This window comes from Sitophilus oryzae, unplaced genomic scaffold (assembly GCF_002938485.1).
Source record: "Sitophilus oryzae breed Bouriz unplaced genomic scaffold, Soryzae_2.0 scaffold_177_pilon_pilon, whole genome shotgun sequence".
In the NCBI taxonomy this organism is placed as follows: domain Eukaryota; kingdom Metazoa; phylum Arthropoda; class Insecta; order Coleoptera; family Curculionidae; genus Sitophilus; species Sitophilus oryzae.
In genome coordinates this window covers 7906868-7921481 of record NW_022146479.1, presented here as the reverse complement: position 1 = coordinate 7921481, position 14614 = coordinate 7906868, and the positions used below count along the sequence as shown (strand labels likewise).

The window sequence follows — 14614 nt, the reverse complement described above, 5'->3', positions numbered from 1 at the left end:
ATTTTTTAAGCAATATGTAGCTAAATTATTTGACTTTTTAGTATCGCTTTCTAAATTAAAAATGAAAGTTTCCATCTGTCAATTATACGAAGGAAAACAAAATGTTGATATTTTGGGGAAAGTATGAAACACCCTGTGGAATATGTTAAGATAGCAAGGACTTAACTAGGACCAAAAGCAATGTTTTTAATGTAAAAATTATGAAAAAATGTTAGTTTTCTGCAAAAGCCAATATTTCAAAAAGAAATAAAGCTATTGAGATGAACTATAAAATAAACTATCGAGAAAAGATGTTCCTAGATGATAAAATGTTTTTCAAATTCCTTTGCTTTGTTAACATATTCCACCCAAGTGGTAACCAACTAAAAGCGGAACTCAAGAACTTGGAAGACTCCATCCGCAACCTGGAATGGAAATCTTGCTACAGTCTAAGACACTCGAAAAAATTCCTGAGGGCTTACGACCAAGAAACATCAAATATCTTCCTGGATTTAAGTAAGAACAATCTTTGGATTGTCATGGGGTTTTTAACAGGACACTATCTCCTCAATGAACACCTCAGTAGATTGAAACTAAGAAGAAACGGCGAATGCAGATTCTGTGGGGAAAATGGGGAAACACCAGAACATCTAATCAGTGAGTGCGCCGAGACGACAACCATTCGTGCCATGAACTTTGGTACGACTAATATTGGAGATGTAGAACTACCCTCTCTAAAACCGTCCCAGATACTGGCTTTTGTCAAAGCCCTGGGACTGTATGATGAGTTATAACTCAAGAAAGGGGGACACAATAGATCTGTAAGGTCGCAGTGATTAACCCCCCTCCCACTCATTCTAAATTCTAAAAAAAATATTCGTGGTGATTAACATATTCCACAGGGTGTTCCAAACTGTCACCAAAATATCAACATTTAGTGTTCCAACAAGTGTTATAATATTGAAAGATAAGAACTTTCATTAATTTAGAAAAAGGTACTAAAAATCATCGGTCCTCTAGAACATTTTTTTTCGTGCCGGTGAGTGTAATTAAGTTAAAGTAATAAGTAAAATAAAAGTCCAAGCTTAAAATAAATTGAAAATTATCACAAAAAACTCTTGCAACTTTAAGAAATCCGCTTTTAACCTAAGTTGCAAAACTGATGCCCTTGAGCGTTTGCTGTTTTTAACACATCTGCCTCTTTTTATAGAAACTTATTTCAAAATCGCATTTTTATTTGAAGTTTTCAAGAGTTTTCACTAGTTAGACTTGCACTTTTTAATTACAATTTATAAATGGTCCCAATTAAATTTCGCTCTTGTCGACAGTCTTAAATCAACGAGTTTGTTTGGAATGAAAATAAGAAACTAAATGACTATTAATAATGTCCGGCGACAGTAGATTTGGAAACAAATTAAAATCAATTTTAATAAACTCACAGCAAAATTAATGGTATTTGATAAATATAATTTATATAAAGTGTATTTAATTTGCCATTTAAAATCATTCAAAAATTTTGCACGTTTTTGTTAACAATGTTCAATGATTATTATTTTTTTGTACAGTAAAGGCTGTAATAACTGATAAGTATGTATAATTATTTAAAAATGTAAAACAGTTTTAACAATTCATTATTGTGCTAAAATAATGAATAAATTTTAGACACGTTTTGTAAATGTTTCAAATTAAGGATAGCTAAGGATTTAATTAAATTAAATATGCAAGTTAACTGGGCAACAACACATAATTTCTTACTTTCCACTGAGGGTAAATGAATTCTCTTCTAAATTTTATAGCAACAGTATTTGATAAAGAAGAAAATAGAACATATAGCTTCATATTAATATTAGTACAGGATCAGGCTGCAGGATTAGTATGTTCATCATATAGTTAATCAAAATTTTTACATATAATTATTTATGTTGCATTCTATTTTACTATTTTTTATATATATTTATGAATAGGGGTATACACTTTTAACAGGGTGTCAATTAAAAAGTGACCTCAAATAGGGGTTCTCAAGGTTCAAAGTCGGCATCTGTAGCTTCTATACAATTTAAAACTTGGAATTTTGTATTAGTGCCAATACACATAAAGTATTTATTAGAATGTATTTTAACATCAGGAAACTATTTTAACTTCTACAAGCTGGCTCAAAAAGTGTGACTGGATAGGTATTATTTCTTTAAATGGAACACCCGGTATATTATTACATTTTTGGCTTCCTGTCTCACTTTACATAATTCTAAGATATTATTAAATATGTTACTAAGTATTTACTATAGTTGGTCTGTACATATTTTCCTATAAATATCGTAATCTTAAACCATACAGGGTGTTCAAAATACCATGCCAACTTTTTTAAAATATGAAATGATTTTTCTTCGTTCTTTAAATGGAACCCCGTATACTATCTCTTTGTTAGATGGAAAATTAAAAAATGAACGTTTTTTAATTAAAATTGATTTGTATTTAAAGAATTTTAAAATAAAAAAAATTGGCCCCTAGAAATTTAAAATTTTTTCACCAATCCATTTAAAAAAAAAAACAAGAAAGAGCATGTTATATTTTAGAAAGTTTGGCATAGAATTTTGAACACACTGTATGGCTTAAGATTAAGATATTTATAGGAAAGTAAGTACAGACCCACTAAAGTAAGTAAGTAATTACTTTATATAGTTTTGATTTTTGAACATTTCTTGTATTTTTAATATTTTGTCTTAAAAAAGGCCAAAAATTTATTTTATTTACTAGTTAATATTTCTGAAATATATATGTAAAAATTAGATTTTGAACTTTGTATATTAACTGGGTCTATGCAATATTTTTTTTTTAAATAAAATTAATTTTTGTATATTTTATAAATAAAATATTACAAAAAATATTTATTTTTGTTTGAGAATACTTAAGAAATATATATATGAAAATTATATACTTTGTAAAAGAAAATCTGAATCATAGTCCGTAAAATACTGAGAAATGCGGCATAAACAGACAGATAGTAGTCAGATTGTGGTCTCTGCGGGACATAATTTCAGTCTGCCATGTCAACCTGTTGTCACTGCAATATGGGGCCTTGTTATTTACAAGAGATGCACAAATTCAATCTGGCGTATGCGGCATTATCGTGTCAAATTATTTTGACTTTAAGTTTTGATTATATAATAGACAAGTAATCTATTATACCGTATGGTGAATTGAAACACGGAAAATAGGAAATTTCATGTAAATTTTAAAATGGCCAAATATTATCTCCGCAGACAATTCTATGCAAAATTTTTATTACACTTTTTTAAAGTTTTAATTATGCCTAGAGTATTTGGAATAAAGATTATTTGCAATAATCTAGCTACAAATTAGTAAAATTATAATACGAACTACAAAATGTCTAATACAACTTTTGCATAAAATCATATGGAGAGATGAGATTTCCTATGTCCCGTTTTCCGATGCACCACACGATATATTATAATAAAATAAAATTAATATTATTAGAACAACGGGTTAGTACATTATAAAATAAATATTTTAGGACCATCTCGGTTGTACTAACCAATTCAGGTTTTCATACCACAATGAAAACAGGAATGTTCCGTACTAATGATTAATAACACGAGTCAAGCGTATTTGACCAGCTTATATTCCAGGCTTAGAGAACAAATATTTTATTCCCAGAAAACACATAGCGAACAATAAATTCTTAACTTGCTTTATACACACATACGGAAAATTTTAGATTGATTTAAAATATAACTTTTTAAGATATATATATATTATTAATGTATTCTTTTCCCCAGTATATTCCACAAATTAACATATATAGCATATTGATTTTATCTTTTATAGAAAGTATTTTAATAAAAAATACAAAATACCAAGTATGCGGCACCCAATTATTTTTATAACGAATATAATATTTATAGCTCAACGTGTTCTTTATGTCGTATAATCCATTTTAGTAATGACACTCTTTAGAACTGTTTGCGCTCTTGTGTACAATCATTTTTTTAGGTAATTTCGTTCAAAATGTTATTCATTATGCATTAAGATTTATCGCACAGTATCTAGATAAATATCATTTATTTTTATATTTAACGGAAAAAATAAATGGCATTGCCTGTAGGAAGATAAGACTTTTATTTTCCCTCTATTTTTCACTGGGTTAAATATTTTCCTTTCTTAATCCTTTATCTTTTTTTACTGGATAAAAATGAACGAGTTTCGATCTATCAGTAACAGACAAATTAGTCTCTTCTTTGAAGAAATCCTATTAAATGAACTAGAAAGGGCTTTATGGCTTATTTCCTATGAGTTCTGGCCATAGAAATAGTTTTATACATTGTGGTTTTTACTACACATATGTCCAAAATTATTACATATGATTGTTTGGTAAAATTAAAAGACGTTGAAGCAAATAACATCTTGTGGCAGTTTTATACGATAATGGCGTGATCAGAATACAGAGAAGAGCTAAAATACTACTAATACGCACAGCATAATAAAATATAAATAAATATTCCTTATGTTATTTTATATTTTGTTATAGTTTGTTCAAAACATGTGAACAATACCTACGTAATGAATATTTAATTCTAATTGTATTTTTAGATGCTCTATTTATCGATATACAATAATTTTAGATATATGTATGTGTATTCAAACATACGTATATATTTAATAGTTTTAATTTTAATAATGTTTAACGAATTCTTTGAAATAAAGAATGTTTTTACAGACCTCTACTCAAAATTAAAAGAAAAGAAGTGTTGAATCGTATACTTCGATATTATGAATAATAGGTAACAGCGTGCCCTCGTGTTAGGGGATCTAAATAGGGTTTTATTTATAAAATGCTAACTCACCTTGGTTGTTGGTTTACATTTTGCCGAGCCTGCGAATATGTTTAATTTCTTTTCGCCCGCTGGAGTTGGACACTGGTCAATATCCACATGACGTAGATCAATGTCGATGCCGCTGGTTCCCCTAAAAAATATTTCTTCGTTACGTATACAAAAATATATGTTAGAATTATAAAACATCATATAATGATGGCTTTCTATCAATCTATTAATATACTATAATGTCTTCAAAATTTACAAAATAAAATATTTTTTTTAAATACCGCTACGTTGATCCAACGAAGACCAACTTGGTATTTTACTAAAAAAATAAATTTGTCTAACGGACAAAAAATGCTTCGAAAGCAAAAAAACACAGAAAACAAAAAAAACTATTTAAAATATGGAACTACAACTATTCAAGAACTCTATTCAGTTTTTTTAACTAATCCGTCTATTAAAAACCAAATAACACATAAAATTTGTAGTTAGATAAATTTTAAATAGTTTTTTTTCTTTGTTCTTTGTGTTTTTTTTATTCCGACGTAGTGAAAGCATTTTGTGTCAGTTAAGTAAATTTGTTTTATTATAGTAAAATACCGCTGACAATTTGGTTTCCGTTAGAACACCGCAGCAGTGTTTACAAAAAATAACTGTTTTATTTTGTAGATTTTCTTACACTTGCAAAATACCCAGAAGACTTTTTTGAATAAGCAAATCAAACAGAAAAGTATAGGTATTAATAATTATATTATAATGTGTTCTGAATATCGATATAAAACATCTGTATACACAAATCTGTATACACAAGGCGATAATAAATCTATTTTTATAGTATATTTTTCATGCGGTATCTTTCCAAACTTAAACACTCGAAAATTATTTTATTTTCATTATGTTTAAGTCTTACTTAATTTAAAACTTATCGGTGTTAAAAAAAGGTTCTTTTGCCAAGACGCAGGACATGCCCGTAGGGACATGTTTAAATTTGAAATGGTTTGAAATTGGTCCTCGGGGAAGCCAGAATGCATCGGGTGGCGCCGATTTGAATCTCCATATTCTCGCAAATTTTCAATGCATGCCCCGATGCTGGTAAGAATATGGCCATAGTTTTTCACAGTGCATTATTTACTATTCAAAATAAACGATCAGTTTTATTAGTAGTCCTGGAATGTGAGAACAGCAAACATAGGAAGTATACAAACTCGATCTGAGATAAGTATGTCGTTTTTAATTTATTTAAACTAATATAACTTAATTAGTATTTTCTGTACACTGTGTGTAACATTCATCAACTAAATTTAAAATACAATTTAGCTAAAACTGATTGAAACTATTAGGCACAAATTTTTCCATGCTTAGTTCATAATGAATCGATTATGACATTAATTGAATGGATGCTCAGTTAACAGTTCTGTTCATATTACTGGCTATTAACATCAGTGCATCTGTTAACTGAAGTGCCAACAGTAGGCTTGTTTTTGACAAACACAGTTGAACTGTATGTGCATGTGACATATTATACTGTTGTAATTTAGATTACTTAAATATAAAAAATAAAGATTAATGATATAATTCTTATTTTATTTTTTGTCCCATCAATGTCGATTTACACGCCGTAATCTTTATTCAGTAGTATTTTTCTTGGTTATAGCTCGTTTTTAATGCTATCGCACTACAAACTGAATAATTAATCACCTTTATCACTTAATTTACTTGAAATCTATTAGCCAAGGTGTCTTTTGGTAGAGTTTATAAGAAAACCTATTAACTATATAATTAAACTTAATGAATTTGCCTCTAGACTTTGAAATTTGTAATTTAACTTGTTTGGTCTTTTAACAAGTGCTTAAAATATACTTTGAATCAAGAGAAATTTCAGTAAATGCGAATTTCAATTAGAGCTGTGTTAAAACTATAACAGTTTTAATATCAAATAAATATGGCAGCTGGTAAAATTGAATTGTTAAAATAAAATGTGTTACTGCAAAATATGGTTATTCAAAATAATACCATATGATAAAAAAAGGCGTCAAAGACGGCTAGAAATAACTACTGATAACTTTGGAGATGATAACTTGACTATTCTTTATATTCAATGGACCTTACTGCCAGTTGGCATTAAGGAGGTTGTAAGTATTATTATATTGAGTAAAAATTATTTCAAATGGTGTAGTTTAAAATTCGAGATAATATTTTTTTGAAAATAGACTGTGTCTGGAAATGTTTTATCCTTTTTTAATCTTTCCATAATTTCGGAAAAGTTTTATGTAAATTTTTAGTAAATGACGTCTAGGGATTGACCTTGCCAAAATAATTAATGATTGTCATGCCCCAACCAAGTCAATCTACAATGCCGTTTTTTTCGATCATATGGTATTTATTTTAGTAAAAAAGGTTATAAGGTTTATACAGTTTTATGACAGCTAATAAACCTTCTAAAACAGCCTAAAAGTAGCCCTAAAATTTTCTACGTAAACGATAAATTTGACCTAATTTGAGAATAATGATACCAGTTAAGTAATTTGCATACAATGTTTGGGAAATGCTTGCATAAAAAAATTAATAAATGTTTATAATGAAATGCAGGCCTCTGTGATTTTGCCCTTATTGGTTTAATTAATGTTTAGTCATTTCGAATTGGACCCTAGATGACCTATTTTGGTATAATGACAGTATGCTTTGTAACGTTCCTAGTACGTGATTATATAATGCATACGAAATAGTATTAGTTTATCTTGATTACATGTAGGAGCATAAAATATTTTTCGATATCCAGACTGTGGATATGTATTCATTTTTTTCTCTAATAAGTTTGTTTTATTGCTTATTTTCTGCTAGTTGTAAATGAATTTCTGTTGTTTCAATGTAATTATAGCGAACAATATACATTTCTTTTGAAAATCTGTCGGAAAATATAAAAAAATGGTAATTTTTGAAAGTTTTTGCACATTTATGATAATCAATATTATAGAGAATTAAAATCGTATTCTGAACAACTTTTATCTTCCTTTTTCTATTTAGTCACCACCCTTTAACTATATGAAAAAGAAAGTTCCTAAAAAGCCACGACAGTCTATGGACGACATATAATATGTATTTTTTTTGTTTTGGGCATGATGGAGTAATTCTGTAAATTATAACTTCAATAATATTAAATATTTCTCACTTATTGCAAACTCTAGCGCATCCTGTATAAGTAATACATTAATTTTGATATATTTAAATTAAACCCGAGATTAAACCATTACAAAATGTAGGTTTGATTAAAATAACTAATTTTCTCCAATTTAATTTAACTATCTACATATTTTAGGTTGAATGCTAGTTGTGATTTGTAACGTCCATTGTACATGTTTGTGCTTTATTCCGATTAGTTGCATGCCGAGATATTTTGCCTTTCATTCAAGAGAAAACGGAATACAATGGAAAGTGTGAACCGTCCAATTCAAATTTAGATTTAGCTTTCTCTCTAAAGCTTAGTGGAGTGTTTATACTCCCTGTGACTATAACAGATAAATTTAATCTAATTTTAGCTAACAACTATAAAAAATTGTATTCAATCAGAGGCGGCTTGGGAGTTCTAAAGGAGTGTGTGCGCAGCCTTCACGAGTAAAAAACGTATCTACAATTTTTAGTTCATTAAACCTATCGTTTTCATGCTTTTTTTTAATAATAAGGGGCCGTCTTGTTTTGAAAACACTGCGAGCTGTAATGCCTATTGCCTTTGTCCTCTTTCTATGCTCGCTCTCCTGTACCCTGTACCCTGCACCAACTTGTGCATGTCCTTAATAGAACGGGAGCATAGTTATTCTCAGGTTCTAGCCTTGTTCTCTCAAATAGTACGTGTCACTTGCAATCCAGAGCCCCCCAGTGACATATTATGTGCTCCGCTCTTTCAGGATCTTTATCGCAGAGTCTGCAGTAGAGACTTCCTTGATACAGGTTGGGCTTGTTCAGGTAGCTCTTGACAGCCACATGTCCTGTCAAGATTATTTAATCGTCTAGAAGTACCAGGTTAACATATCATCGTGCAATCAATTTAAAATGCACTTAATTTTCTCTTTATTCTTATATTTTTATTTCATTTTGGTGGTTCGCTGTGAACGTGCCACTGTGTCCTTTAGGACCATTCGCCACTGCTAAACACATATTTGGGCTATTATAAAGATTATTTAAAATATGTGACTGCTATTATTGATTTTAACAGTTATTTTCAATTTAATTTTATTATTTAACAAGAGTAGGCGAATTAATTAATATCTTATTTGATTTGGAAACTAAATTATTTAGCTTTATTTGATGACAGAATGTATTTTTGGCGTTTATAGTACGTAGATAATTATTTGATGTATGCGAAATAATACGAAGGATTGCTTAAATTATTCGTATGCAGATGTAGTTCGTTATTCATACCAGAATTAAAATGAAAACATAATTCCCGTAGTTCAATTCAAATATAGATTTATTTCCTCTTTTCGAGTTAACTAGTGTTAGGGATCTCTCAAATAATAATGTTGTTTAGTAGAAAATAAAAAAGTTATAGTGACAACTCTGACACCTCTACCACAATTTCATATTGAATAATGAATATATCTCATAAGTGTTTATAGACTAACTCAAATTAGATCATCCTAATGTTAAGGAAACCTTCGACTATAAGATAATAGATGCACAATTCTATAGTACATCACAACAACACTCGACCATTCTGTATGTCGGTCTTCCTGATGCCAATTATGGCACTAATTTTTAATCAAAAGTACAAGTATTCACTGCGGATAAATTCACACAAAAAATGTCCCACTTCTGATATTAGGAATCTCTCAAATAATAATGCTCTTTAGAGGAGAATAAGTATTTTATAGCAACGACTAATCTCTACAATGGTTTCTTATTGAATAATGAATATATCTCGTATTCTTACGTAACGCAGTTTTTGTGAACTGACTCAGATTAAATCATCCTAATATTAAGGGAACCATCTATTATAAGATAATAGATGCACAATTCTATAGGACCTCTAACACTAGTGTAATACTAGGTGGTTTTACTACTGGCTACTCTGCTTTTTTAACTCACTTAGGCATAGTGAAGTTCTGTAATTGAGTAAGGATAAAATGAGAAATATTTTAATTTGTTAATAATTAATAAAAATCGCTTTCGATTAAAAACGCCCATACACCAAATTATTCATGAGGAATGATATTCGGATTATTTGCATATAGAGAGATTTTGTTTTCTGAGAAAAACGAGTATAATGGATACCCTGATGGTCCGTCCAATTAAAATATAGACACGCGTATCCCTTTACAGAATTTTATGAAAAGGCTTCGTAAAATATTAAAACTGCTGTTAAATGTGCGTATTTTAAGGCTAAATGTTGGTGACAGCTTATCAAAATATATCTTTTATGTTTAGTATTACTTTGTGTTTAGTATCAAAAAAGTACGTGTTATAATGCTTTGTTGTTTTTTACTTGCTTGGTTTTAATTTATTTTCCTTTGATTTTTTTCTTATCTGTAGCCTACAGACTCAAAGATGAAACGGCACACTATAAATTTAATTTCAATTTAAATTGAGTTTAGGCAAAATAAGCATGTATATCTTCTTGAACGTTAGTCGCAAAGGCAAACATATTTTAGTCTATTCAGTTTTTTTATTCAAAATAATTTAGGAGCAGACTGACGACATAATGAAAAACAAATATTCTTCTGTGGTGTTCTTTGACATTTCGCTGCCTCGTCTTAATATTTTTATAAAATATTTTCTTAATAGAATATCACCCTTAATAAGATATCTTATTTAGAATTTAACCAGTTTGTTTTCTGTTCTGAAAGATGGAATTAATTTATGTATAGTTTTAATTATTATTAATTCAATTAACAAATTATTGAATTTAAATCAATTATTGTAATAACTCAATTTTATTCTCCAAGATATATGTAATATGAGAAAGAGACAACTTTACAGCTGATAATTTTAAGCCGAAAATATAATATAATGTACAGAATTGATATTTAACCTTTATTTTCCACTATAATAAAGTCAACAAACATTCGACTGCAAAACTTCTGACCTGCAGAATAAAAATAAATTGAGCTGAAAGATAGGCAAGTAGACCGAAGCTGTTGAATTAAAATAACAAAGATAACGTTTTAAAAGTGGAAAAAGTTCAGTTCATACAGTCAAAAATAATGTAACACGATAAATGGAAGCATTTTCCTTGGTTTCCAGCCTGGAAACAATAACGTCGCGTTCTAAGGGCTCTCGGCAAAGTTTTTTGTTCTAAATGCATCAGCACATTTTATAAAATATGTTTTTCTTAGTACTTGAGATTTTTAATATCTAAAGATGTTTTCTTTGAAGTTAGAACGAAGGGGAAATTAGTAATAAAGAATTTGAAATAATTTCTATTTAATTTGTGCTATATTTATTAATCTAGTTTATGTGGTACTGTCAGTAGATTAAATATAATATGTTAAGGTGCTATCGTTTCTGTTGAGTCATTTAATTTAACTTTTTCTTGTTTCTTAGGATTTCATTACTGGTTTACCGGTTAAATGTCCTAAAAACACGCCAAAATATTACCGGTAAGTATTTTTGCCCCAAAACCCTAGATAATGGGTAAAAAACGGTAAAAGAAAAAGGTAACCGGTAATTCCATGTTTTAAATTACCGATTACTTAATTCCTACTTGTTTCAATAAAAAGCTATTAAGAAATTTTAATACCAACAGTGTCATTTTATATAAAAAAAATGAGTTTTTAGATGTATTCTGTTTCAATGGCGATATATCCAAAATATTATAGGTAATGAACCTGTCAGAAAGGCATAGAAATTATTTCCAGCTGCCTTGTATTAACAATACCTATAAGGTTATTCTGGTTGGCATTGATTCGGAAGTAATCTCTCCTTGCATTTTGATCTATAAGCGAATAAACTCGAATATTTGATATTATGGGGAAGCCGCTGTAGGCAAATTTGATATCTATAATATCCCTTTGAATAATATTGGTTTAATGAGACAGTGTTGATAAGCCTTTGTATTTTAAATTAAGAGGAATCAAAGACTGGAAACTTTAGATAAAATGAATTTAGATGAAAATAAATAGTAGTTTGTAAAGATAAACCATTTATGTTGGCATAAAAAAGTTTCAGGTACTAAAAAACAAGGAATGGCACTATTTATCATCCTTTCTCGATGTAAAACTATAACTTCAGTCCGCTAAACATTTCGCTGTAGTTTTTTTACGGTAAATGCAACCGTAAATTTTACGAAACAAAATTTCTAACACATTTTCAGTCTTTAAAACGAGGATGTTTCGAAAGTGCATGCACGAAACAAAACTCGATACAGTTCTGAACAAAATATGAAACTTTTCTGTCTTCTTTTGCCCTTAAATCTTGATTTCGTACGGTGCTGTTAATTGCTCCAGATTTACAGTTAAGTTTCATATAAATTTTCGTTAGCAGTCAAATATAAAGAACGGCGAATGTTTGTCTTTCTAAACGATACAGCTAAGAAGGGTGTATAAATTATATATATTTTATTATATATTTTAATTAACTCATCGTAACTTTGTTTTTTATACAAGTGCAATATTTTAATGCCTTTTTTATATATTTTAGAAACTGTCCTGGTGATGGGAATAAATTTCTCGAAAGCTTGACAAATTGATAAGTAGTTTTATTAGCCTATGTGGTAATTATTGACTGCATCATCACTAAATTTAATAGTTTTTTCTTAACTTGGTCAGTCACAACTAAACCTGCTATTTTTTATATATAATTTATACCTTAATATACAGGGTGGACCGAATTGTATTCGGGAAACATCGTCAGCATATTACATATGTATGTCCCCAAAGGCTTCGTTTCGGCGATACAGTGTGTAGACATTGTACTTATTTTTATCTGCAGAATATGCTGTCAAAGTTTTTCGAATAAAATTCGAACCACCCTGTATAAAAAAAACATAATTTTATCGTATTGCTTCAATTCTAAACATAAAAACTTAAATACTTTTTTGCTTCTTTCTTTGATAAAATATTTTAGTTTATTTGATTATATTTTCGACCTTAGTTATTTTAAATATAAATAAAAATATTCTGAACAAATCAAACAAATAATATGTTTAAATAAATTGCTTTGGTTTATTTCTAAGCCCAGACAAAAGTAAAATGAAATTAATTAGTTTTAATGAACAAGTTGACAAAAAACTTAATTTTTCTGTTTAATCGCATCAACAAAGTTCCTTTCTAAAGTTTTCTGGGCCTTTTTCAACTAATTACATTATGTGAAGCTGTTTTCTTTAAATAGTAACCATGTTTTCGCTAGTTGGTCTAAAAAGGAAGTAAGATGTAGGTTTCGCTGGAAAAAAGTTTATTTCAAGCCAAATTACTTTTAGAAACACGTATATCAATGCAAATTTTATTATTTTTCTTTTTTAAAACTAATGTAATAAAGATTTATAGAGCTATAATATTAAAATGTGAAGTGCTTTATGGTTAAAGCCAATTTTTTATTTAATGATGATAATAAGTATTTATTGTAAGTAGTTCTGTTTATGACTAGTAATTTAGTATGGCTTTATTGAATCAAAAGTTTATAGGCTATAAAATAGTATTCAGTTCTGAATAATTACAAAGAAATAAGGAAACACATTAAAAGTATGGATGAAATTTTTAAAATTAAGTGATAAAAAATTCCATTCCAGAACTATGCACTTGCAGGTTTTACTACCTGCTCATGAAGTTATGCTCCAGAGGAATAAAGTTGTTAGATTGCCATCACATTTTTGCCATCTACCAATTTTCTTAAATATCAGAAATTTCATTTTTACGGTTATTCACCAAATGCTGTACGATTTACTTTTTATACGTCTTATATTATTTTAAATAATTATATTATCAATTATAGGAAGCAATAAGCAAACTTGCTAATGTCTGCTTGACCCATTGTTATTGTTAGTTTACATTAACGAAATGAATGTAATTGTAAATAGAGCGTTAGTATGTGTGAGATAATACTCTAATTTCTGTAACCCAAAACAATTATAACTAAATCGTGTAGTAATAAAAAGCATTAATCGGATTAAGTGTTTTATGTTACAAGTTTTGGTGACGCTTCGAAAATTAATTCTCTGAATATCAAACGAATTTAAAATCTTGTATATACTTAGATTGATCATATTCCTTACAAACAACAGAACATATCTGTTCCAAAAAACTCTCAACAATCGTTTTGTAAATAATTACCTCAGATTATTCATAATATTTCTGATTTAATGATATTTTACTATTACAAATATGTTTGTTAGAGTAACACAAATATTTTATTTGACCTCTTAGTAAATTTATCTATGGCCACATAAACAGTTAGTATTTAGGACGTCAACTGACGTCCATGCTCAATACGTGACTTGGGCATCTCAATAGCCTTCCGTAATTACAATCTCAATGCATTTGCATCTAATTTCGGCAAAAACCTTAACGGCTGTTACAGAATAATCCCTTTGATTTATTCAGAATTAGTTTATTATATATATTAATAAATATTAATGTTTCTTTGCAAAGATATTTAACTGAATTAATTCTATTAACGTTCAGATCTTCTGAAAATATAAATAAAGAAATAAAGTTTTCCCAAAAATAAAATAAAAAAGTTCTTTACTATTCAGAGTTCGACGTATGCCTTTAGCTTGTCTGATCCTAAAGTATATTTGCCCAATTTATCTGTGGTTGAGAGTAATAGTCCACGAATATACGTTAAAACTAACTTAAATATTTTAACAG

At 28.8% G+C, this 14614-nt stretch overlaps 1 protein-coding gene across 2 annotated transcripts in view; it reads right to left on the bottom strand.

Moving 5' to 3' along the window:
- Nucleotides 1-14614, bottom strand: part of LOC115882458 (probable G-protein coupled receptor CG31760) — a 216307-nt gene that overhangs the window by 80715 nt on the left and 120978 nt on the right. For both annotated transcript variants that reach the window (XM_030900525.1, XM_030900526.1), the window contains exon 3: nucleotides 4842-4962. In XM_030900525.1, the coding sequence (XP_030756385.1) occupies nucleotides 4842-4962 (121 nt within the window). The remainder of the gene's footprint in view (nucleotides 1-4841; nucleotides 4963-14614) is intronic.